The following is a 26,772-nucleotide window of genomic DNA, read 5'->3' on the forward strand; positions in this document are numbered from 1 at the left end:
AACAAAAATCAAATAGTAATGTCATGTCGCAAAAAAAAACCAGTAACAAAACGGAAACAAAGCCCATGTTAGTAAATGTAAGGATCACAGGGCTTATGTATTATCAAATAGCGGTCTCAAAGCACTACACATTAAAGGTTACGGTCAATAAGCAAAATATAATAAAGATTACGGTCCATATGCTTAAAGTAGTAAAGGTAACGGTCAATGAGTAAAAAATAGAAAAGTTACGGTCAATTAGCATAAAATAGTAGAGTTAACGGTCTACAAACAAAACATAGTAAGGAAGCCATCAAAGGCCACACCATAGTAAAGGTAACGGTAAAATAGTATACTAACGATCACAAAGAACAATGTAGTAAATTTAGCAACCGAAATGCACAAAATAGAAGGTTATTGTAACGCTTTAAAAACATAAAAATAGTAAAGGAAATGGTCAGAAAACTATAAAAGTCGTTGCTGTCAAACATTTTTAAAAAATAAATACTTGGCCAAAACATAGAAATTCGAAATTGAAAATGTCAATACAAATATTAGAGTAGGATATGCAAAGGGGTTCTTATCGTTGATATTAAAGGACTCGCATTGTATAAAAGCTCTGTGATATATAAAATTTCCAAACATTGGAATCAAATCATGTAAAAGTCAAAAATACCAAAAGAAATTAGATTGAAGCTAAGGCAACCCATTTCCTTCTAAATTCTAAGTTACTGTTGCCTTTATTTATGTCATTTTCAACTTTACATAACCAGTTAAAAAACTATTTAACCTGTGACATAAATACCCGTTTAAGAATAAACTATGTATACAAAATAATCAATTGTTTAATAGTCACGATAAAGTTCCAGTTCATGGAGCAGTTGGTCTATATATAGTTTGAACACAGGTGCATCTTTTATTATTGCTTAATCATGTTGGAAAAATATTAATGCTTTGATATCTGAAGTAAGGGTTAGTACTATTTTACTTGCAAGTTATCTTTTATTGTATAAACTCCAAAAATAATTCAAATAATTTCATAATTACATGAATTTATTAATACAAAATAGGCTAGCGAAGATTGGTATTGATTTGCTAAATATACTTTTTAATTTTTTTCTTGTGTTGTTTTTGTCAACTTATTTCCTACCTCGATTGTTTATTAAATGAGTGATGAAGTAAGACTGTATATCAAAATGAGAAATATAGAGGATATAAATTTACTCAGCATATAAACTTAAATTTGTAGATTTTTTGTTTTTTTTAAATATATATAGAAAACTCTTCTACACTATGAGAAGGTGACAATTTCAAAGAATGTAAAGGTACTTTCGTATTGATTAGCATTTTGAACATTTTGAAAAATGTGTGTTTTTGTACAATTCAGTCAATTAATTCAGCAATAATGATAAATCATTAATATAAATCATTTTACAAAATAATTAAAAACATTTTGTATCATTTCTTTTAGCAAAAAATGTGGTTACATATATGGTTGTTTCTTAGTATTGCGTCACTGCATACGGAATCATCAGGCTTGACTAGCGAAGAAATATCCAAATTTTCTGTTTCTGGAAAGTACGAAGCAACAGTAACAGTGGACCAGTCAAACTCAGAATAGTAAGTATCTTTATAAACATTTATCTGATCACATATCAAACACCTAAACATCATACTACAATGCTGAAGTGACAATAAGAAAAGCCCGTTACATAATTTGACAATAAATAGAGATTAACAAAGAAATACACCAGAATATATAAATACCTCACGTAAACAATAACCAAAGGCAACAGTAGTATACCGCTCTTCACAAATCAATCATTAGTTCTTATTAATACAGTCACAGTGTCATTGTCAATTTCATACTTAAGTATTGAGCTTTAAAAGCGATATCGATGTTGTATCGTCTAATATGATCATAACTAATTATAAGTGATTAAATGTAAGAAGATGTGGTGTGAGAGCCAATGAGACAGCTCTCAATCCAAGTCACAATTTGTAAGCGCAAACCATTAAAGGTCAAAGTATCGTTTTCAACACGGAACCTTGGCTTACACCGAACAGCAAGCTATAAAGGGCCCCAAAAAATACTAGTGGAATACCATTCAAACAGGATAACCATTTTAACAGTCTAATCCTTATAAAAAAATGAGAAACGGCAAATACTTATGAACCACATTAATAAACGAAAACCACTGAACATCAGGTTCCTGAATAAGGACAGGTGCAAACAAATGCATTGGATTTAGACATGTCAATAGGTACCAACCTTCATCCTTAACTGAAAAAATAGTGTAACATCTCAACATAGAAAAGACACATTATAAATTATCAATTGAAATTGATTAACTCAATCAAGTTGTCCAATTACCTCCACGTACAATAATGTTATCACCTTTAGGTTATATTTTGTTATTAGTTTATCACACTTTTAGTTTCCTGATCGCAGCATCTGGAATACCAGATCATCCTTGGGAAAATGTGAATCCAAACACACCGACAAACCAAAACTACAATATAAAGATTCGTAAAACACCAGAAGTATCACCTACTAAAGCATGTGTACCATTCGGAAAGATTGGACTGACTAGAACAGGCGTAGCAATATATAACCCCCTGGCCGGCGGGTCAGTCAATGCTGTACAAGGAGACAGCGCAGAAACATTTGACAGTTGTGATGGACATACGTCACCTGATGGATCATACCATTATCATAAAATTCCCGATAGTTGCTTATATAATAACACTGTCGATGAACTAATTGGTGTAGCTTTTGATGGATTCCCAATATATGGACCAAATGTATCGGACATATCTGATAGGTGGATAACTTCGGCGGATTTAGACAAATGTCACGGAAGGGAAGTGAACGGTCAATATCGATACCACGTGACTGAACAATGGCCATATTTTCTTGGATGTTACCACGGCACTGTTTACGCTGATGTTGTAACAGTTACGTACGATTGCGATTTGAATAGTAATGGTTAGTATGTACATGTTATCAATGTATACTACTACGACAGCAACTAAGATTATTAAAAACACACAGTTGGTCATTTTCATAAATGAGAAGAAATAATTTACGTTTTAAAATTTTGCTATAAATTCAAAATAAACATATTTGATTTCTTTGCAACTATTCTAATTTCGTGAACATTTCAATTCTAACGCCTCTGCGTGTGGGCATATTTTGTGCTCTAACCAAAAAACTACTTGACTGTCAGTAGTGGCAACATTTCTGACTCAATAAAGAGGACATATTCTGCTTTTTCCCTCAAGTATTTGTTGTTGTTTTGTTTGATTGTCCCTTTAACATTATATCCCTTTCAGAAAGCATGCATTTAGATAATGTAATTTAAGTTTTTGTTCACACGAGACATCTTACATATGCACATTTCTTTCTTTGAGAAATTTTTATATACAAAGATTGGAATAAATGTGTGACATATTTAAAAAAAAGTAGTAATTGTCCATACAAAACTATTAATACAGTTTGTTCTTTAAATGAATAATTGGAATTTCCAGTACTCATTTGAGAAATTTAACGGTATACGAACAAAAACTATTTGAATAAATTAATTTACATCACATGATATTAACTATGAGAAAGACAAACAGGTTACATTGAATCACGTCTACGCGACACGGAATTTCCATATATTGTTTATAAAACCACCCATCATGTCTAACACATAGCTTTAACTATGCACAAGCGAATGGCATAATACATTTGGGCGCATGCGAGGGTTAATATTTTTTGTATTTTATAGTTTGCCCGAAGCTTTTGGATACATTAGCACGCGTTCGTATATATATTTTCATAAAATGCCCTGTACCAAGTCCGGAAAATGGCCATTGTTACATTATAGTTCGTTTCTGTGTGTGGTATATTTTGGTGTTGTGTTTCTGTTGTGTCCTTGTTCTCTTATATTTGATACATTTCCCTCGGTTTTAGTTTGTGACCCGGATTTGTTTTTTTTCTATCGATTTATGAATTTCGAACAGCGGTATACTACTGTTGCCTTTATCTATATTGTAAATGAATTCAAGTAGTTGTTGATTTAATTAAAAAGTATAGACGCAGTTATGAAGGATTTAAATTAAATGTTAAACAAAACGCTAATAAAACGACGTGTGAATGTAATAAAGTCGGCACGATACAATGAAATACTAGAAAAAAATATATATTCACCCAGCTATTGTCCTATAACTGCTGAGCAAAAACATATCTGCATCCGTCTCTTCTCAATTTAATGTTTTTTGTACAGTTTTAAAATGAAATATTGTTTAAGAAATTTGAAAATATTGCAGATTGGGACGCATGGACCTATTACCTGTGTGAGTGTCCAGAGAACGGAGGAGGCGGAGGCGGGGGTGGAGGTGGTTTGCCTCCACCAATCGAATGTCGTCCAGACAACCCAAATCGTCCTGCAAACTGTCCTGATGGACCACAGCAACCAGACACAAATAATAACAATGATCAAAGTGGTGATGGGAATTCAGGATGCCGTTTAGGTGTTAATTTGATTATTGTTATATTCATTGTTTTGATAACTTTTCAAGCCTTCTGATATAGCTGATATATCAGAGTACACAGTACTCGATCAAATACGGTACTGAAACGGATTTTGAATTAGAACAGAACACGAACGTCTATGCTATTAACCTTTTTGTACTCATAGATCAGTTCATGCTATGATTGTTCTACATTTGTCCAAAAAGAAATATTCTAACTGAGTTGCTAATTCGTGAAAATTATTTTTTTTAGTATAGAGGAAGACATAGTTGCTAACAAATTTAATCTACGGACATGTTACGTGTGTCCTATTGTCGGCGTTTATTAGTCTCTAAATTTGGCTGCTAATCTCTATGGGCCAGCTATAGAAAATATTCAGTTTTATAATGGAACAAACTAGAGGCTCTAAAGAGCCTGTGTCACTCATCTGCATCATCATCTATAGTCATGTTTGGTAGAAATCCCCATGAAATGGCAACAAAGAGTTTAAAAAGACCTTTGCTGTAGAAAAATTTGGCTTGAAGAATTTTTCAGCAACCACATTTGTTAAACGACGCTTATTCTATAATTAAGAGTGTCTTCATATTATGCGTTAAACTGTTTAAGTGATATTCGTCACTACGACTGTATATAAAACTATCATCTTTTTTTATGTAAATAATAAATAGTTCAACTCGATCTCGTTCCTAGTCTGTGGATGTTTTGACTTTTATCATTTGGACTGTTTATAGTGTTAATGTGAGATATTTGAATGTTTCTTGTTTGTTTTGTGTAAAGTGTGGCTGCTGTAAAATAAAATACAATAAATACCCCATGTAGTTCGCATAAGAGATTGCCATTGTGTTTGAAAAAAAGAGTATCTTGTCTTTAAATCTTAAATGGCCCCAAAACCAGTAAATACCACACAGACGATAATTATTTTTATAATTTGTCTTCTGGTAAGATCTAACATCGATCCAAACTAACTCTTCATTGGTCATTCGTTACACTCATTCACCCTTTTACTTGAGATTTTCCATGCCATATCTTTTTGTTAATCGAGTGAATTTTTGAACTAAATGCTGCACACATCATGAAAAAGGCGGATTAGGATAGAAAATAAACACAGAATTAGTTATGCTTAAGATACATTGTAATTAACTAAAATTGTTAAAAACAAATTGTTAAATCATGAATGAAATGAAAGTTTATATTGTTCGTTATGTTGGAATTCGGGGTAAAGGCGCCTATTGTTTTTCTTTAGAGTGATTTGTCTCAGTAAGACCCTGTAAAAACAAATGACAAATCAAATTAATTTTATATTTTATAAGATTCACTTTTATAAAAAAAACAAAAAATATGTTCGGCACAAAAATCAACCACATCCATAAAGGATTAATCACAATATAATATTTTGAAACTTCTATTCATTTTACTGTATTAGTCCAAATAATTATGACTTCTCCCAAGGTTATCTTAAATTATTTTCTGTGACGCCTTTCTCACAGAAAAAGCTTCTCCCAAGGCTTTCTTAAATTATTTTCTGTTACGCCTTCCTCACAGAAAAAATTAGTCTCATATGCAACCATACCACATCTTGTTATTTTGATATCATTATTAATCACACAGAGAATACGCCTAATATGTTGTTATTAGTTTTACTTACTCTTTTTTCCATATTTACCATATTGACCATGACCTCCGGATCCGCCTGGCCAATATCCGCTTCCTTGACCGTATCCACCATATCCACTAGATCCACCTGGGTAATATCCACCGCTACCATATCCTTGCTGACCGTAACCTCTGTATCCACTGCCCATTCCATAACTACTATATGGATCGTACATACCACCGCCGTACATTCCACCGCCCATTCCTCCGCCATACATTCCACCGCCGTACATTCCACCACCCATTCCGCCGCCGTACATTCCTCCGCTCATTCCGCCGCCGTACATTCCACCGCCCATTCCACCACCATATATTCCACTGCCATATATTCCGCGACCACCATAAATTCCGCCACCACCATAGATTCCTCTTCCACCATAAATTCCGCGGCCACCATAGATACCTCCACCATAAATGCCACCCCCGCTAATTCGTCCTACACCTCCTATACCTCCTATTCCAATCATCCCTCCTCTCCAACCTCCTCCTCTAGATCCTAAAACGGCAATATTGATATTTTGGTCTCTTCCTCATGTGTACGCCTGTTTATATTTCAAAAGATAATATTACAAAATTTCCGTGGTATAAACATATCACTTTTTAAAAATCTGTCAACTAAAAACAGATTTTTTTTAACATAAAACTGGAAAATAATTGAGGCGTTGACGAATAAAAAATTTAAGATCGAACAAACATCAAACAGTATTAGAAGGGAGAGAACTGCATGTGTTGAATTTAAAAAAAAACAGTAAATCCAGCAGCATTTTCTTCGACTATTTAGTTTGGCTAAACCAGTAAAGTGACTTGTATCGTTAAAGTAACAATATTTGACTGACCCCAAGTTGTTCTATTGATAAGCACAATGGCTAGAGACACTCTATAGACACAATAACAGTATTTGACTTACCCCAGGTCATTCCATTGATTACCACAATGGCCAAAGACACTCCATAGAAACTATAACAGTATTTGATTTACCCCAGGTAATTCCATTGATTAGCACAGTGGCTAGAAAAAGAATAAGGAGAAACAATAACAGTATTTGACTTACCGCAGGTCATTCCATTGATTAGCACAGTGGCTAGAGAAAGAATAAGGAGAAACAATAACAGTTTTGGACTCACCCCAGGGTGTCCCATTGATTAACACAATGGCTAGAGACAGAATAAGCAGAATACACTTCATTTTTATCTGAAAATAAATCCTAAATCATGATAAAAGGTCACATGGTTACAAAAACAAAAAAAACAATACCCATACTAAGGAAATAATGCAATACACTATTTATCAAATGAGACTAAATCAGTTTATTTCAAATTATCAACATCGTGTCTAAATAGAATTTGTGTGTTTTTGTTGTGCATATACAACATGCACTGATTGTTTGCAATGGATGGATACACCATATCTTTTGTTTTACTATCCAATAGAAAAAAGACAGCTCCCCGGTAGAACAGATTGTTTTCAACAACAAAATAAGCACCAAATTGTATATTAAGGCACGTTTGTTCCTATAAGCACACCAACACGTTAAAGATTTGATTAAGATTTTTGGTGTTTTAACGGCACTTTTAAGCACCGCATTTAGGCTATTTCTTGGTGGTCAGTGTTTAATGGTGTAGGAAGCCGGAGTGCCCGGAGAAAACCACCGACCTTCGATAGGAAAACTGACAATCCTAGTCAATTGAGATTGGAGTCGAGTCCACCCGCATGAGCGGGGTTTGTACTCACAACCCCAGCCTAACACGTTAAAGATCAGTTAAGACTAACAAAAGGAGTTTATGAAAACCAATTGTTTTTACGGGAATTTCTGATGAACTTTACCCAAAAAATGTTTGTTTTCTTGTTTTAAATCAAATTTGGAAATTTGGATTATATATGAATAATTTATTATGTAAATTAACTTGAATTTCACGTGAAAACAAAATCATGTTTACGTGAAACACGTTTGAAATCAGTTCAAATGAAGGTTAAGTATAAGCTCGTTTGGCGTGAAATTCACGTGAAAATGGTTAAAATATTTCAGTTCTTCCAACATTGGTAGTTATATCATTGCTTTTTTAAGTTGACAATGCGAATTTTGAAAATGTATTATTATCTAATAGACAGTTTGTAATTTATCAAACGCCCAGTAGTTTTTATTCCAAATATCTGTCTCTGACTATTAAGAAATCGTCAGAGAAGATGATCCAAAATACACTGTGAGGCAAAAGATAATTTATAATGCCAATAAAAACAGAAATCTCATATCAGGAGGCGATATTGAGAAACTGCCAATGTTAATGCAAATTACCAATATGTGTATACCTGTAGTTTGAAAAAATGATTGGAAGGAAAAAATATTTAACAAGTCATAAAAAAGGAAATATTTAGTGTAGAATATAAACCCCGGCAAATGTATGCATACTTACAGTAGCATACAACTAAAGATAAAATTCTACACTATAACTTCAAGTGATATCCTGGTGGTGTCATTCAGCTGGAGCGTGGTGTTTTGTTTTGTGTTGCAGAATTCGTATGGGAACTTGGAGGGTCAATAGTGGATTAATTTAAGGGTCTATTACAAAGAGATCGACGACAATGACATAATCTTCAGTTAATACGACACAGAGACAATTGCGAGAGTATTGAAAGAATAGGAAACTATGATTTAAAAACTCCAAAACGGTTATAATCAAATTTCTTCTCCTTTTGGAGTTCATGCGATTCCCTCCGTTGTTTTACCCTTATTTGTATGTTCTGAATAGATATATTATCAAGATTTGAAGATCGATAATAAACTATATATTGAATATACTCAATACTAGTATTTTGCCCCTAACATAGAATATATCAAACACAAGTACTTAACAGTCTCATATATTGAAAATATATTGTACTTACATGTACTGGCTAGCTATTGACCAATTCTGGAATGGAAGATTACAGTTTCAAAACCGGCAAACGTAGTCTTTATATAGCATGGTATAAAGTTGGTGTTTGCTGTCAAATTTGACACAAGCCATACTCGTGTCTAATTGTTGTGTTTTGGAAGTAAACTGTCATGTTAAGACAAGCTTGTACTACGACTGTTTACAAAAACTAAGGATGCATAGTTCAAATTATGAACAAACAAAAGATCGATAGGATTATTTTTTTGAATTGATAACCAGTAAGATCAATTAGATAGATGACACTGCTATAAACAAGATAATTTTAACATACCAAAGTTTTACAATGACTAACATTAAACTACCTTTCAAATTCATTATCATCAATTATAAATTAATGTGTTTGAATAATAGAACGTAAATCTTAATGAAAGGCTTAGTAAAGCGCTTCAAAATAGAAAAAGATATCTACATTAAATTATTTTAAGTAGTAAATAAGAATTATGAAAACTACTTGGTTGCTATTAAGATAGGAAAAAAATGAAATTAGAAGAAAAACACAAGTGTCAATAGTTTATTCTATATATAAAAAAATCAAATAAAAACTATAGTGCACTATAAATTGAATTTTAATGTAGTTATTACTGTAGTTTAATTCTAAAAAAGTGAGTAATAATGAAATGAGAAATTAATAACAATAAAAACGGCTTTAGACTTCATAAATCTAATAGCATTCATTTTATTTAAATTTTGAGAAATTTTACCAGCTTTAAAAATAATTCGATGTAACCACCCTTAGGAGACACACTTTTAAAACCTGGTTTAACCTTTATAATCCTCATGATATAATATTACGTGCACGTTTTAAAGAAGACAACAAGAAGTCATAGGTTTATTTTTATATTTGAGGAGGGTGGGTGAACAAAACATTTTCAACTGTTGAAAGGTCCGCTTTTGTATTTCGCGCTGAAAAATAATAATTTTTAAACAAACTTTCCTACAGAACGTTTATTTGCATCCTCACGAGTGAAAAGTTCCTAGTTTTTAGATTTTACCAGGCCAGCACAATTATTTCTTGTTGGTATAAATACCAGAGTAAGCAATTCGAATACCTCTTTAAATCGCAGTATTAGATGCTTCTTTTTTTCCATAAAACTACATAAAGACTTATTATTATTGTGAGCCAACCTGCTGAAAAACTAAAAAATGTGAAACCCATACATATAATATTAACATTGTCGTCCTATATTTGTTTACTATCGAGTGAGCTGTTTTCAACACACTACCGGTGCCGACACAACCAATGGACATAACGTAACAGTTAATAGCTAGTGAATATGTATATAATAATAATGATAATGATTTTGATCCGTTAACCGAACAGAATAACACTGAAGAAACACAAAATAATTCCCATGAAGAATTACACAAGATATACGACCCCTTCGAAACTCCCTTTTCGACCTTTTACGTAAGAGAGTACACACTTTAAAAGACGCGACGCTTGTTGAGAGAGCACATCCTGATAATATCGGTGAAAAACTCGCAGATGAAATTTATAGAATTCTCCAGTTTCTCGAAGGAGCTAATAATATTTCAGAATTAAAGCATTGTATATATTAAAGTCCTCGACGTATGACTACGACAGGCGATGATAGCGACTCAAAAATTACAAACATTGTGTACAGAACAAAAACAAAACAAACAGATTACGCAGTTATTTAAGCATTGATTTTAGAACTCAAACAAAGTTTAGATGAACTTGTAAATAGTACGGACGGGAAAGTTGACAAAATTGTAACGAAGTATGATACCGAAATTAAGAATTTACGAAGTAGAATTGATGTAAAAGACATTGAACTTATAAACCTAAAATTTCAACTCGCGGAAATGCGTGATAAAATACGAATTTGCAGTCTAAAACTAAAATCACAACAATTAAGAGAATCAGAAAATGAAAACATACAAAACGAAGAACAAATGAAACACACTTTAATTTTTTATTCGTTTAGAAGCGATCGATGGAAAGTGTAAATAGTTGTCTATGGTGTTGAAAAAAACAGTTTTCTGATGTTGTTAAAGATTCAAAATTATTAAGACCTAACATCGAATCTATAACACATGAAAATGAAACAGAACAGCTCGGAACGGAAGCAAAAATGGAAAGCGTAAGCATGGTGACCCCTGAATAACGACATTATTCAACGTATATAGAGGAAACGGATAATGGTAATGAAATCACAATCAATCAAACAATAAGAACCAACAACGTACTGTCAAACAGTAATGACCAAATACCAAAAGGCAACAAAGGACAGCCAATTGAAACATTAGTTTCAAACAGCGATAACTCCGCATTTAGTGGTGTAGTTGAAGATAGGACAAAATGAATAGTACATTATTTTGTTCGAGCCGACAAACCATATGAACTTGTAAATGGATCTGTGAAATCGTATGCAGAAAATATAGGTGTGAAAATAACTTTTCAAAACTACTAAACGATATTCTACATATGTAATGCGTGTTAACATTAATATTGCTGAGAGTGACTTTGAGTCGAACGAAAACTTATGGCCAGATGGTGTATACTGGAGATAATACATATCCTACAGTAGTACAGTGTTTGTCGCACTTGCAAACTTTACTTAAAGCAATCAGAAAAACGTTTTTATAGTAGCTCTTGTAAGAATAGTTCAAGTGGCTCGAATGGGACAGCAATAGTGAACAGAAAAATCATCAGGTTTTAAAATTAAGCCTGTAGAAATTCAAAATGACTGAATGTGTGCAGTGTGATTTTGTCAATCAATGGTTTTAACGATATATGTGCAATTTGTACTCTTTTGTCGATTACTGATTATACTCATGATGTATATCTAGATATTTAGATGTGTTATCGTGTTATTATGATTGATTGCGCGATGAGTATAATATAATTGTAGGTGATGATTTTAATGTTGATATATCTTTCAGTGACGCTCATATCAAAATAGTTATAAAGCCAAACAATACAAAGTTGAAGAGGATAGAATCCAAAATTCCATAAAGTTGTGCCAAATACGGCTAAGGTAATTTATTCCTGGGACAAGAAAACCGTTCATAGACTATATATGTATACCAGAAATTTTAGAATATAATATTTCAAATTAGGGGCACAAGAGATGACAGTCCATTTGATTTTTTCTGATCATTACCCTATATGTATGTTTCTGAACAGTGATCTGCTATAAGGTTCGTCAAGTAGCTTCAAATTAGGCCGCCTTGTTTAAAATGGAAGAAAGCTAATGAACTTGAGATAAAGATGTATCAAACAGAAATTGGTAAAATTTTGAGCTTTAGCAAACCTCTTAATTGATAGTAGTAGCATAAATGATCCGGAACATTATAATACAGTTTTGACTCATGCACCAAATATGTCGCCGAATGCGTATATTTCGTATGGAAAGTTTCGTCACTAACTAAAACCATATTGGAAATCCAATAACTTATATACAGATCATTACGAAAGCGGGAAGCACGTCGTGAATGGAAGCACAACAACAAGCCTTGTAACAAATCCACAATCCTTTACAAAGAGTATAAAGATAACAAACAAATATTTAGGAAACGTAAACGCCAGGGTAAAAAATTATAGCTAGAAGAAAAGTACGAGGACATTAAAAATGCAGCGAGGTTGACATAGGTGAATTCTTCAGAACAGCCCGTAAAATGAGGAAACAGGGACCGGCAACAAATAAACTTGTTCATGACGATATCGAAGAAAAAACACCTGGAGATACTATTATGTTGGTTATGGTGAAATATTTGAAACAATTATACTCTTTAAAAGAAAGTGTCGGTTTTGATAAAGAATTCCACGGGGATATTTTTAAAAAAAAGTCAATGATCTTTTCAACAATGAATATAAAGGTTATATTGATACTCTCGACAAACCGAAAGATGAAATCAAGGATCAGGTACGAACATGGAAGACTTTTTGATAAAATAATTTTGAATCGTTTTATAAACTTCTTGTTAATATCAAATGGAATGCCGGATCCCCTTTAGAGTTTTGATTTGTAAAGGCATGTACAATGTAGTGCGATACCGGCTATATATACCCAAAGAAGTAATTCATTATTATCTAGAACGTATTTCGATTGTTCATGCCATTTTTCTTGACAAAGAAAAGGCTTTTGACAGTGTGGGACAAGATGGCCTATTTTACAAACTGAACCTAATTGGAATACATGGTAAATTGTGGAATCCGATGTAAATGTCTTATAAAACTGCAACAGCACATGTGCAGCATAGTGGATTAACAAGTCAAGTGTTTCGGATTAATCAAAGAGTAGGTCTAGGCCGTTGTCTGCTTGGTTATTTTCTGTTTGTATTAATGACTTGATTTGTGAACTCATATCGACAAACCAATAATTTTGTTAGCCGATGACACACCTTTTAATGGTGCTCATATATTATTAAACGTTGTTAACAACTATACGTTCAAATGACTTTCGAAAAGCAGTGTTTTGACTTTTACTGTTTCACACTACCAAAAAAGACTCGCAATAATAATGACTCTGCATCATGTCTTAATCTAGGTAATATTGTACTTGATAGAAAACGTACATGTACTTATGCTGGAGGACAGAATATTCACTCATTTTAAACTGTTGTTGTTAATCCATGGGGATGAGTGCTTTAGCCATTAACTTGATACGAAAAAGAATTATCCTAACAACTGCAATTTCTAGATGTGAAACTTGGGGCCAGCTACCCTACCGTGAAATTGAAATGTTGGATAGAGAGAGCTCAAAGATATTTCGTTCAATTTATACAAATGATGGATAACCGCAGTCTGACTGACTCTTGCATTAGTAATGTTGGTTTGTGGTCAGAAAGACATATTAATAAAATAAAAATTTTGTATTTTCGAATGTTGTGTCGTGCAAAATACATAAAATGATTTTAATTTTCGTATGGGGCAAATATAAATCGGTGAGTCCAGTCAAATATCTTTGACTTTTGATGAAAAACGAAATTTCGTTTTTAACTATGTGGCTGAAAATTTCTTTCCAGACAATCTCCTGTGGAGCAAAATCGTAAAACAGACTTTAGACATAAAAGAAGAAAACAAATGGAAACACTAAATTGAACGGCAACCAGAACGTAAGCGGTACTACACTCAATATGAGTACGATCGGGAAAAAAGGTCTATTATTCTACAATGTTCATATATGAACAAAATTATTTGAGATCAAATATGTGACTATATAAATCATATTTGAAGACATGATATAGTTTTAACATATGATCTGCTGGGTCGATCTCCGGCGCAGAATTCATATCCGTTCCATATTGAGTGGAGTGTTACAAAGTATTGAACGGAATGGATTTGTGATCTCTGCGCCGGAGATTGCTGCTAGGTGGCACACCAAGAGGCTCAATACATCAGCAGTTAGAGTTTGCATGGTATGATTCATACTTCCAAGTAACGACTCTACAATTTTGTCATCATCTTGATTTTTTTGTACAACATTTCTGTCCGAATTTGTAAAAGGGATGTACATCATTACGTCTCCTCTGAAACGACTAGGCCAAATAATTAAAACTTTAATTAATTGTTCCTTAGGGTATCTAGTTTATAAATTGTATTCGAAGTTTTGATCCATCGCCAAACATGGCTAAGAATAAAACATAGGGGTAAAATGCAGTTTTTGGCTCCTATCTCAAAAACTAAAACTTTTAGAGCAAATCTGACATGAAAAAATTGTTCAATTGGTCAACATAACTCAGCCCTGGAATTTTTGAGACGAATCAAACAATCCATTGTTGGGTTGCTGTCACTAAATTGGGAGTTTTAAAGAAATTTAGCAGTACTTTGTCTTGAATATTGTTATAGATAGTTATAAACTGTAAACAGCAATTATATTAAACAAAGTAAGATCTACAAAAGAGTAAAATGAGAAAAAATGTCAATTGACTCCTTAAGGGCATACGATACAGTTTTGATCCTGTATTTACAAGTTGATAAAAATTTGCATATAGGCTATTTTAAACCTGATCAAATCAAATATGTTATAAAAAATATAACTTCATGTGCTACTTTTTGAGTAAGTTGAGATTCAAATTTCAGATATTTCCTCAAAATACGGATTTGTGGACATATTTTTCCTTTCGATAGAAATACATAACTTTTTTGTTTTAAAACATAAACACGATCTGTTTTTTTGTTAGGTTATTTGTAATTTGTGTGTTATATAAATATTGCATTAATTTGTACATTTTATTTTTACAAATAACTCAAATTTATCAAATGATCATGAATGTAGGGAAAAAAAACGTAATTTTTGACGGTATATTTATCAAATTTAAAAAAAATTGCACTATTTACGTTTCATGAAAATTGGTACACATAATCTTCTTACGTAATCAAACCAAATGTCATTTTAAAAAAGGTGGGTCCATGAACTCTTTTTCAAGTTAAATCAGTTTGAATGCTAAAAATTAGACGAAAACTGCATTTTTTCCCGATAAGTCACCGTTTGACGTCGCGAAAATAACAATTTACGTTAGCAACGTCATTACCTCCCCTGAAACTGTATCGTATGCCCTTAAAGAGTTATTTCCCTTTACAGACTGTTTTACACAATTTGTTCATCAAGTTTGCTAACATTTGAATCTTCTCTAAAATTATTGTGCCTAATACTTCTTTTTTATGAATTGTATCCCAAATTTTGATCTATCAACACACATGGACGCCACGGATAACTAGAGACTCTAAAGAGCCTGTGTCGCCCACCTTGGTTTATGTGCATATCATAAACGAATAAAAATTTACAAAATTTACAAAATTGATGAAAATTGTTAAAAATTAACTATAAAGGGCAATAACTCCTTAAGGGGTAAATTGACCATTTTGAACATGTTGACTTATTTGAAGGTCTTACTTTGCTGTACATTATTGCTGTATACAGTTTATCTATAATAATATAATAATAATATTCAAGATAATAACCAAAAGCTGCAAAATTTTCTGAAAATTACCAATTCCGGGGCAGCAACCCAACAACGGGTTGCGTGATTGGTCTGAAAATTTAAGAGCAGATAGACTTTGACCTAACGAACAAATTTATACTCGTCAGATTTGCTTTAAATGCTTTGGTTTCTGAGAATTTAGCCATAAACTGCATTTTACCCTATGTACTATTTTTAGCCATGTCGGCCATCTTGATTGGCAAGCAGGGTCATCGGACACATTTTTAAACTAGATATCTAGATATATGATGATTGTGGACAAGTTTGGTGAAACTGTTCTCAGTAGTTTTAAAGAAAAAGTGTTTGTAAAAGATAACAAAAATTGACTATAAAAGGTAATAACTCCCTAAGGGGAAAACTGACAATTTCGGTGGTGTTGACTGTTCTGTAGATCTTACTTTGCTGAACATTATTGCTGTTACAGTTTATCTCTATCTTTAATAATATTCAAGATAATAACCAAAAACGACAAAATTTCCGTAAAATTACCAATTCAGGGGCAGCAACCCAATAACGGGTTGTCCTGCTCCAATTCATCTGAAAGTTTCAGGGCAGATAAAGCTGGACCCGATAAACCATTTTACCCCATATCAGATTTGCTCTATATGCTTTGGTTTCAGAGATATAAGCCAAAATCTACATTTTACCCCTATGTTTTATTTTTAGCCATGGCGGCCATTTTGGTTGGTTGGCCAGGTCGCCGGACACATTTTTAAACTAGATACCCCAATGATGATTGTGGACAAGTTTGGTTAAATTTGGCTTAGTAGTTTCAGAGGGGAAGATTTTTGTAAAAATTAACGACGACGACGGACGACGGACGAGTGACGACGGACGACGGACGCCAAGTGATGAGAAAAGCAAAGGGCCAAGTGAGCTAAAAAAAAAAGAACATAGGGGGCAAATGAAATTTTTGCAGTTGGCTTATATCTCAGAAACTAAAGCATTTAGAGCAAATTTGACATGGGGTTACATTGTTCAAAAGGTCAAGATCTATCAGCCCTGAAATTTTCAGACAAACTAAAAAACTTATTGTTTGGTTGCTGCCAATAAAGGAGTAGGTTCAGTAAGACCCCTTTTTGACCCCAAAATATAGCAGTTATACAAAATTGTGAAAATGTAATCTTTAAGCTATTTTTTGGAAAGTAGGATGCTTCTGCTACATAAATATAGGCTAAGGATGAACACGGATGCGGCCACTTTCATTTTTGACAAAAACCATTTGAAAAGTGACGTTTTTTTGGCATATTTGATAGATGTTTCACATTTAAGCTTGAATCGGAGTGTTTTAATGACTAAATCAGTTAAAATCTTTCACAGAAACTAATCGAATCAATTGAAATAGTAATTAAGTGTTTAAAAAGTGTCTACAATCATTCGTTAGAAAATGACTGAAATTAAAATTTGAGGCTAAAATTGGCCCTTACCGGACCTACTCCTTTGTTATTTTAAGGAAATTTAGCAGTTTTTTGTTTTTTTTTCTTGAATATTATGATATTGAATATAAAAATAAACTGTAAACAGCAAAAATGTTCAGCAAAATAAAATCTACAAAAAGTTTTAGACGACCAAAGTGTCAATTGACCCCGTAAGGAGTTATTGTCATTTAAGGACATTTAAGCCACTCATTAATGCATATTGAAAATCAAAAATAATCATTGATGTAAGATTTAAGCAAAAAAAAAAAAAAAAACAACAGTTGAGCGATTCAGGCTCTTGAGATCTTCTTGTTTGATTGGTGTTGATACTTATATACTGTTTAGAATATGTTAATATTATTATTGAATTATTGTGTAATGTTTTCGATGTTGTTCTTTAAATATTTATTGTAAATTCTGCATGTATATGGACAACTAAAGATAATTAATCAATCAATCAACAATAAATTCGTTAAGATTTCCACGGAACCCTGTGTCTTGATTGAGATTGCTGCTGTCATTGTAAAAGTGTAATGTTGACTGTAAAAACGTCCATTTATTCGTAAAAAAAAAATTTTAAAAACCTGTTTGTCTGTACATGCTTTATCTATCTATACAAGTCTGTTTTAAAAAGAGAACGATATATAGTTTTTTCTCAAATAGTCACTTTGTTTAACCTCATAAAGGAAAGTGATAACCAAATCAAAGAATGAAAGAACAACATCAAATACTGGAACGAAAACATCATGTAGTGTAAAACGTCAAATTTGGAAACACCATTACGTAATTTTAAAGCCATTTACAAGGAATTTGCAAATAATCATTACGAAATAACAAAACCGCATCATGTAATGTAACAACTACATTACGTTAAGACACATAAACATAAAGTAGTATTAAAACCACATTTCCTAATAACATGACCACATCAAATAATGAAAAATATCAAGATTACCACATAAGACATGTCATCTCTAGCGTTCCATACTAGTTATCATTAAACCTTATAACTCGTTATGTTTTTTGTTCTGTAAGGAGGCTTGAGTTCATATCAGATATTTTTAGTTTCTGCTTTATTCATTTAATAAAAGGCCTATTGATAATTTTTAGCATCCGAGATCCGAATATTTCGTCACCTTGGCATTGTATATAATATCCAATTCCTAAATTGTACTGTAAATATAAGGTCAAGCTTTGAATAAGGGTTTAAGACTTTTCTATTGTTGAAGATCTTTGTTGACCCATAGATATCTCTGTTGCTTGTTTCTTGTTTGTTTGCTGTAAAGTGCAGCTACCGTAAAATAAAATACTATCTACACTCCCTTGTAATTGCCATTGTGTAAATATATATAAAAAGTGTTTCTGGTCTTTAACGTTTCTCATTTTTTATATACATATAGATTAGACTATTAGTTTTCCCGTTTGGTTTTACACTAGTCATTTTTGGGGGCCCTTTAAAGCTTGCTGTTCGGTGTGAGCCAAGGCTCCGTGTTGAGGACCGTACTTCAACACTGTAATGGCTCACATTTACAAATTTTGAATTGGATAGAGAGTTGGTTCATTGGCACTCATACCACATCTTCTTACATCTATTAAAATAATGACTTCAAAACCAATGAATACCACACAGACGAGACATTTTTTTTCTTATTAGATATCAGATCGATCCAAACTAACTCGTGTTACAATTGCTTGTTTAGTCATTACAACTTTTCCCTTTTACTTGATACTTGATACTTTTCACCCATAGTGGTTTTTTTAGTCAATTGGATTTCTGAAGTTCGATGCTGCACATCATGAATAATGCATGTTGGAATAGAAAATAAACACAGAATTGTTATGCTTAAGATACATTGTAATCAACTAAATTTGTTAAAAACATGAATGAAATGAAAGTTTACATTGTTCTTCATATGTTGGAATTCGGATTAAAGGCGCCTATTGTTCTTCTTTGGTATGCTTTGATCTCAGTAAGACCCTGTAAAAACAAATGGCAAATCCAATTAATTTTTAATATCATAAAACTTCAAGTTTACATAAATATATATATATATTTCATTCATGCCATCCTTCACATACGAAAAGAAACATCCCGTTTTGTCTAGCACGACGTGTATGTACAATTGTGAGTGATGATTTCACGAAGGAATTACGTTTGAATGAACTGAAGGTGTTTTTGAAAGAACAAAACTATCCAAACCCACTAATAGAAAAGGGAATAGAAAAGGCAAAAGCTATACCAATGACGGAACTCAGGTCCACAGCACGCAAAGAGAGTAATACAGAACTTATCCCGTTTGTTAGCACTCATAACCCGTACAATCCTGACATATTCAACGTCATAAAAGCAAATTTGCCAGTTTTACAAAAAACGAAAAAATTAAAAAAGCTTTTCCCTACAGAAAAATTCCTGAAAAGTAAAAGACAGCCTTTAAATCTTAAAAAGATTTTAACAAGGGCTAAGTTTTATGACCCAAATGGAATACAATACAACGTTTCAAAATGTAATGACCCTAGATGTGGTCTTTGTGAATACATGGCAACCGGCCCGCAAATAACATTGAAAAACGGCCAAACCATTATTCCAAATGCAGACATGAATTGCAAAACGGTAAACCTTATTTACTGTATTGTATGCAGCACTTGCAAGGAATGGTACATCGGACAGACTGGTAACTCAATTTGTCAAAGAGTTCGTGTTCACAGACAACAGATACGAGATCCATCCACACGAATGCAAGATGTGAGCGAACATTTCGAAACGTGCAGTAGTGGAAAATTTACCGTATATCCGTTCTATAAAATGAACGAATCGAACAAATATAAAAGACTGGCAAAGGAAGCACACTTTATAAAGGACTTTCAGCCAAAATTAAACGGATCTACTTAAACACGTTTGATTTATCTCCCCTTATCGTTATTGTAACGTAATAAACGTTACCAACGGCAGTGTCGTCAAGGACATTGTTAAAACGTCGCCTGAAGATTGCCAGAAGGCATGAAAGCGCTAGTGACATTATTTTAACGAACTGTTATTATTTGATGTGAAATGTAGTTTGCAAATTTAAAAATATTATTATATACATTCTGTACACCGTGTTTATTTACTTTTGCTATATATATATATATATATATATATATATATATATATATATATACAACTCGTCTAAACATCAACCCAACAATGTTAGATCTGTAAATTTGCTTTCGCAAATTTTTGGTTCTTCCCTCGCCGGGATTCGAACCCATGCTACTGTGATATCGTGACACCAAATCGGCTGCAGTTCCCGCTAGACCACACGACCACCTGGGCTCTCAAAATAAAGAGCTTTCGCTAGCCGTGTGTTACCTTTCCACGTCAGTTTTAATCTAGCGGCGTACTGCAGTACATGATATATAAGGCATGAAGATGTTATTGTTACAGATCAGCTAAATTATCTATAGTAAAGGATCCTACAAATGAATGTAAGATACAGTCACAGAAAATAATTATATTTATAAGTACGTCTGAGTCAGTGACAACCCTACAACAGATGTATCCATCGGATCGCCATCAATGATGGTGATACATGGCTGTGTACATAATGTATATACAACTCGTCTAAACATCAACCCAACAATGTTAGATCTGTAAATTTGCTTTCGCAAATTTTTGGTTCTTCCCTCGCCGGGATTCGAACCCATGCTACTGTGATATCGTGACACCAAATCGCCTGCACTGCAGCCGTCCCGCTAGACCACACGATCACCTGGGCTCTCAAAATAAAGAGCTTTCGCTGGCCGTGTGTTACCTTTCCACGTCAGTTTTAATCTAGTGGCGTACTGAAGTACATGATATATAAGGCATGAAGATGTTATTGTTACAGATCAGCTAAATTATCTATAGTAAAGGATCCTACAAATGAATGTAAGATACATATATATATATATATGTTAAAACCGAAAAATCACCTAAATTAATGCCAATTAAAGGGTTAATCACGATATAATATTTGGAAACTATTATCTATTCACTCAGTTTCTATAGAACCATCTTAAACTAAGACCTAAGACGAGTAAAAGAAACCATTTACATATAACTATAGAACTATCTTAAACTAAGACCTATGGCTAGTAAGAGTAAGAAGTAAAAACATTCATATTTTACGATCCTATACGCTAGCTGGTATTTCCGGTAAATCGTTGTACGAATTTCACTGTGAATATTGCACTGATAATTTTTTTTCGTTCGTTTGTTTTCTCTCTCTGTTTGGTGGGTTAATATAAGTTTTTTTTTAAATTACATTACATATCAATGCATACTGACTGTGTTTATGAAATTTTATCCACCCTACGACGAAATTTTAATCGGCATCATGAAAGAACAGTTACTTTCAATATGCTGACAATGCTCATTGTTGAAGGCCGTGTGGTGACCTAAAGTTATATTAAAATGTCTATAGCATTTGGTCTGTTGTGCAGAGTTGTCTCATTTGCAATCATACCACATCTTATTATTTTTCATATTCATCAAACAGAGACTACCATTATATGTTGTTTTTAATTCTACTTACTCTTTTTTCCATATTTACCATATTGACCATGACCTCCGGATCCACCTGGCCAATATCCTCTTCCTTGACCGTATCCGCCGTATCCACTAGATCCACCTGGGTAATATCCACCGCTACCATATCCTTGCTGACCGTAACCTCTGTATCCACTACCCATTCCATAACTACTATATGGATCGTACATACCTCTGCCGTACATACCACCGCCTATTCCACCACCATAAATTCCGCCGCCGTACATTCCACCGCCTATTCCACCGCCGTACATTCCACTGTCATAGATGTTATCATCGCCATATATACCTCCACCATAAATTCCGCGACCACCATAGATACCTCCACCGCCATACATACCGCGACCGCCATAGATTCCGCCACCACCATAAATTCCGCGGCCACCATATATACCTCCTCCGTATATTCCGCGGCCACCATATATACCTCCTCCGTATATTCCGCGGCCACCATATATACCTCCACCATAAATGCCACCTCCGCCAATTCGTCCTACACCACCAATACCACCAATTCCAATCATCCCTCCTCTCCAACCTCCTCCTCTAGATCCTATAATGAAAAATATTCAATAATTAGGCCTTGTCCTCATATTCAAGTCCTGTGTATATATAAAAAAATAATATCACAAAGTTTCAGTGGTATTCAAATTTAGCTTTCTCAAAATATGTTCAGTACTATCCACTAAAAAACTTTTAACATAAAACTGAAAAATAATTGAGAAACGAGGTCTTGACGACTAGAAAATTTAAGATTGAAACATATTATATTATAGGTACAGTATTTGACTCACTCCAGGTTGTTCCATTGATTAGCACTATGGCTAGAGACAGAATTAGCAGAATACACTTCATTTTATCTGAAAAATAGAATTGTTTAAATCATGATAAAAGATCACATGGTTACAAAAAAAACTATTTACTGTTTAAGTGAAATTAACATTTATACTATTGAAATAATGTAATACACTTTTTATATACATGAGGATAAACTAATCTATTTTAAATCATCAACTTTATGTCTGGATAGAGTTTGTGTGTTCTGCTGTACGTGCATGTACACCATGTACTGATTTTTTTGTCATGGATACACCATATACTCTTTTTTTCTAGCTCATATAAATAGACAGCTCATAGGTAGAACACACTGTTCAAAACAACCAAATACGCACCAAATGATTGTTAGCGCACGATTGTTTTTATATGAGCACACCAAACCGTTAAAGGTGATCTAAAGGTAAAAAAGGAGTCAATGACGATGATTCGTTATGAAAATCAACGTGAATTTCTCATGATAAAACTCCTATTTACGTGAAACTCATTTGAAATAAGTTCACATGAATTTCAAGTATAAGCTCGTTTGGTGTGAAATTCGCATGAATTTCGCAACAGTTTCAAATGAAACTAAATTCATGTGATATTTACGTTAGTAAAATTTCCATGTGTAGATTTGAAGAATATTGTTAGCATTCTTCTTCATTCATGAGTAGTTATAGCATTGCTTTTTTTCAGTTTGACAAAGCGAATTTGAAAATGAATTATCTAACAAAAAAAAAAAAAAAAACAGCCTGTAATTCCTCAAACTCAATTGCCTAGTAGTTATTACTCCAAATCGCATTCTTTGACTTTTAAAAAACCGTCAACGAAGATGATAAAAAATACACTGTGACGCAAGGAATGATTTATAACCGGTCACTAAAAACAATCAAAGGGATGGAAATCACTCATGGAAAGATTAGAAGAGTAGTTTGAAAAATTTCATATTAAGGTATGGTGAGGGAAAATGAACATTAATAAAGCACTTTTGCAGAAAATTTTCCAGTATGCGAATAAAATGTTTCCATTTAATTAAATAAAATGGGTCTCTTAATTTGCACAATTTTATTTAAACTGCAGTTTATATCTTATCCGAATAATGTTGCCTATTCTGAGCATGTTTCAAAAAAACAAACAATTGCAAACCAAAATTCTTCTATTAAATGCTTCCAACTATCATTGTAAGACATAAAATCTAGACCAACAGCTAAGAACTTTAAAGTGTCAACAAAAATAAACTAAATATGTACAAAATGCCCCAAAACAACATATTTAAAGTTGAAACATAGGTTATATGATATTGAAGATTAAAAGTTGTAGAGTGCCTTTTGATCAATTTTTAAAGTATTTCTCAAAACAGGGCATTGAAAATGTACTTTTTCAACGTAAACAAATTTTAAAAAAACCTATCTTTTAAATTTGGATTCTTTCTTGATTGCAAAAATATATATTCACTTCTAATAAAAATTCAAATGACTATAAAATAGACATGATGATTGATGGGAAAAAATTAATAAACAATGCTTTGTTTTAATTAGAAGTTTTAAAATTTTAAGACTGTTTCAAGCCAATTCCTGATGATAAAAAAAAAATAAGGGAACTAATCCAAATTGTTGATTAATTACAGATGATTTTTGGAAATTTATCAAGTTAATAACAGGCCTTACTTGAATAGATTTTATATATTCATATTTATATTCATATTTCATTTTTTTTTAAAGATATCTTGTTAATCCATTGATCATTTATCTTTCAGACATAATTTACAGAATCACTTTATGTATTGTAGATCAAAAGTAATAGGCAATAAATAAATCTATCATCCTTATATATATTAAACATCTAATATATACATTTGTGTATTCAATTATGAGGTCAAATATTTGTATATTGAAGTTGTATAGTGGGGCATTGCAATTAAAGGTCCACCTTTTCTCTGATTGTTTGGTGATACTGACAGTTGTCAATTATTATAGTATTGTATCAATACCCAATTACCTAATCAAAATGTTATAAAAACAAGAATGTGTCCAAAGTACACGGATGCCCCACTCGCACTATCCTTTTCCGTGTTCCATGGACCGTGAAATTGGGTAATTATCTAATTTGGCATTAAAATTAGAAAGATCATATCATAAGCAACAAGTGTACTAAGTTTCAAGTTGATTGGACTTCAGCTTCATCAAAAACTACCTTGACCAAAAACTCTAACCTGAAACTCCCACTTTCATTTTCTATGTTCAGTGAACCGTGAAATTGGGGTCAAAAGTCTAATTTGGCTTAAAAATTAGAAAGATCATCTCATAAGCAACAAGTGTACTAAGTTTCAAGTTGATTGGACTTCAGCTTCATCAAAAACTACCTTGACCAAAAACTTTAACCTTGACGGACGAACGGAACCACAGACGGACGGACGAACAGACCAGAAAACATAATGCCCCTCTTCTATCGTAGGTGGGGCATAAAAAGCCTGCACATCAATACACCTTAGTTACATACATTCTTGGATGAACTGCTCCAAAAATATATATTATTTTTTTCAGTTCATATGTGTATTATGTGCACATACATGAAAACTATAGGGAACTATATTTCAGTGTGAATACATTTAGTAACAGTAGTCGTGTTGTTAGGGAGGCCAGTGCCTTAGTAAAGATTTAGAACAAGTTCTTATCTTTCCAAAAATATGATACCAGGAGGCGATATTGATAAACTGTAAATGCAAATTAGCACACGAACATTTGATTTTGTATACCTGTTGCTTGAAAAAATAGTTGGCAGGATAGAATATTTAATAAGATTGAAGTTATAAAAATGGGAAATGTTGTATACCCCTTATGGCATTTCTGCATTGATCTACACAGCAAACGTATGCATATTTCGGAAAATTCCAGTAGCATGAAACTAAAGGGAAAATGCACTTTTTTGTGTCATTCAGCTGGAGTCTGGTGTATTGTTTGTCTCCCAGAATTCGTATAGGAACGTGGAGGGCTAGTAGGGGTTTACTTGAAAGGGTATGTACCAAGTAAGGAATATGACAGTTGTCCATTCGTTTGATGTGTTTGAGCTTTTGATTTTGCCATTTGATTAAGGACTTTCCGTTTTAAATTTTCCTCGGAGTTCAGTATTTTGTGATTTTACCTTTTACAAAGAGACCGATGACAAGTGCAGTTATTACGACACAGAGACACTTGTGGGAGTATTGAAATGATAGGAATCTATGAATTAAAAACTCCAAAACGGTTCAGACCAAATTACTGACTCCTTTTTGAGTTCATGCGAATCTCTCAGTTTTTGTTGCCTTGATGTGCATATTCTGAATAGAAATATAAGATTTGAACATCGACTTTTGCCACTTTCACAGGTTGCATAGAATGCAATTAATACTAGTACTTTTAAATATTCTTACATATTGAAAATATATTGTACTTACATGTACCGGCAAGCTATTGACCAATTCTGGAATGGAAGATTACTGTTTCAAAACCGGTGAACGTTGTCTTTATATAGCATGATATAAAGTTGGTACTTGCTGTCAATTTTGACACAAGCCACACTCGTGTCCAATTGTTGTGTTTTTGGAAGTAAACTGTCATGTTAAGACAAGCTTGTACTATGACTTTTTGCAAAAACTAAGGATGAATAGTTCAAATTATGAACAAACAAAAGATCGATAGAATTATTTTTTTGAATGGATAACTAGGTAGATCAATTAGATGGATGACACTGCTATAAACAAGCTTATTTTAACATACCAAAACTGTGGAATGACTAACCTTTCAATTTCATTATCAACATTTTATTTTAATGCGTTTTAATAATGAAATGTAAATATTAATAAAAGTCTTAGTAAAGCAATTTAAAAGTTAAAACATGAATGTAAAAGTGGATTTACAGACACACAAAAGCAAAAGATATCTTCATTAAATCATT

The 26,772-nt window shown here is 32.9% G+C and overlaps 3 protein-coding genes across 4 annotated transcripts; 1 reads left to right on the plus strand and 2 right to left on the minus strand.

Moving 5' to 3' along the window:
• Positions 1-881: 881 nt before the first annotated feature.
• LOC143073365 (uncharacterized) lies at positions 882-4,722 on the plus strand. Its single transcript, XM_076248849.1, has 4 exons — positions 882-951; positions 1,451-1,599; positions 2,418-2,968; positions 4,297-4,722. The coding sequence occupies exons 2-4, from the start codon at positions 1,457-1,459 to the stop codon at positions 4,554-4,556; spliced, it is 954 nt and encodes a 317-aa protein (XP_076104964.1). The 5' UTR covers positions 882-951; positions 1,451-1,456; the 3' UTR covers positions 4,557-4,722.
• An 889-nt stretch (positions 4,723-5,611) lies between these two features.
• LOC143073366 (uncharacterized) lies at positions 5,612-6,704 on the minus strand. The gene is made up of 2 exons (XM_076248850.1): positions 6,147-6,704; positions 5,612-5,766 (listed from the first exon to the last, which is right to left on the minus strand). Exons 1-2 carry the CDS (start codon positions 6,619-6,621, stop codon positions 5,756-5,758), a joined length of 486 nt encoding a protein of 161 aa, XP_076104965.1. The 5' UTR covers positions 6,622-6,704; the 3' UTR covers positions 5,612-5,755.
• Positions 6,705-19,297: 12,593 nt separating this feature from the next.
• Positions 19,298-26,355, minus strand: LOC143070835 (uncharacterized). 2 transcript variants are annotated; one of them, XM_076244957.1, is made up of 5 exons: positions 26,273-26,355; positions 22,818-22,883; positions 22,451-22,576; positions 22,010-22,417; positions 19,298-19,434 (listed from the first exon to the last, which is right to left on the minus strand). In XM_076244957.1, the coding sequence occupies exons 2-5, from the start codon at positions 22,876-22,878 to the stop codon at positions 19,424-19,426; spliced, it is 606 nt and encodes a 201-aa protein (XP_076101072.1). In that variant the 5' UTR covers positions 22,879-22,883; positions 26,273-26,355; the 3' UTR covers positions 19,298-19,423. The 2 variants fall into 2 exon arrangements, with proteins under 2 accessions (XP_076101072.1, XP_076101071.1); XM_076244956.1 differs by having other exon boundaries at positions 22,010-22,576.
• Between the last annotated feature and the right edge of the window lie 417 nt (positions 26,356-26,772).

This window comes from Mytilus galloprovincialis, chromosome 4 (genome assembly GCF_965363235.1).
Source record: "Mytilus galloprovincialis chromosome 4, xbMytGall1.hap1.1, whole genome shotgun sequence".
NCBI lineage: Eukaryota > Metazoa > Mollusca > Bivalvia > Mytilida > Mytilidae > Mytilus > Mytilus galloprovincialis.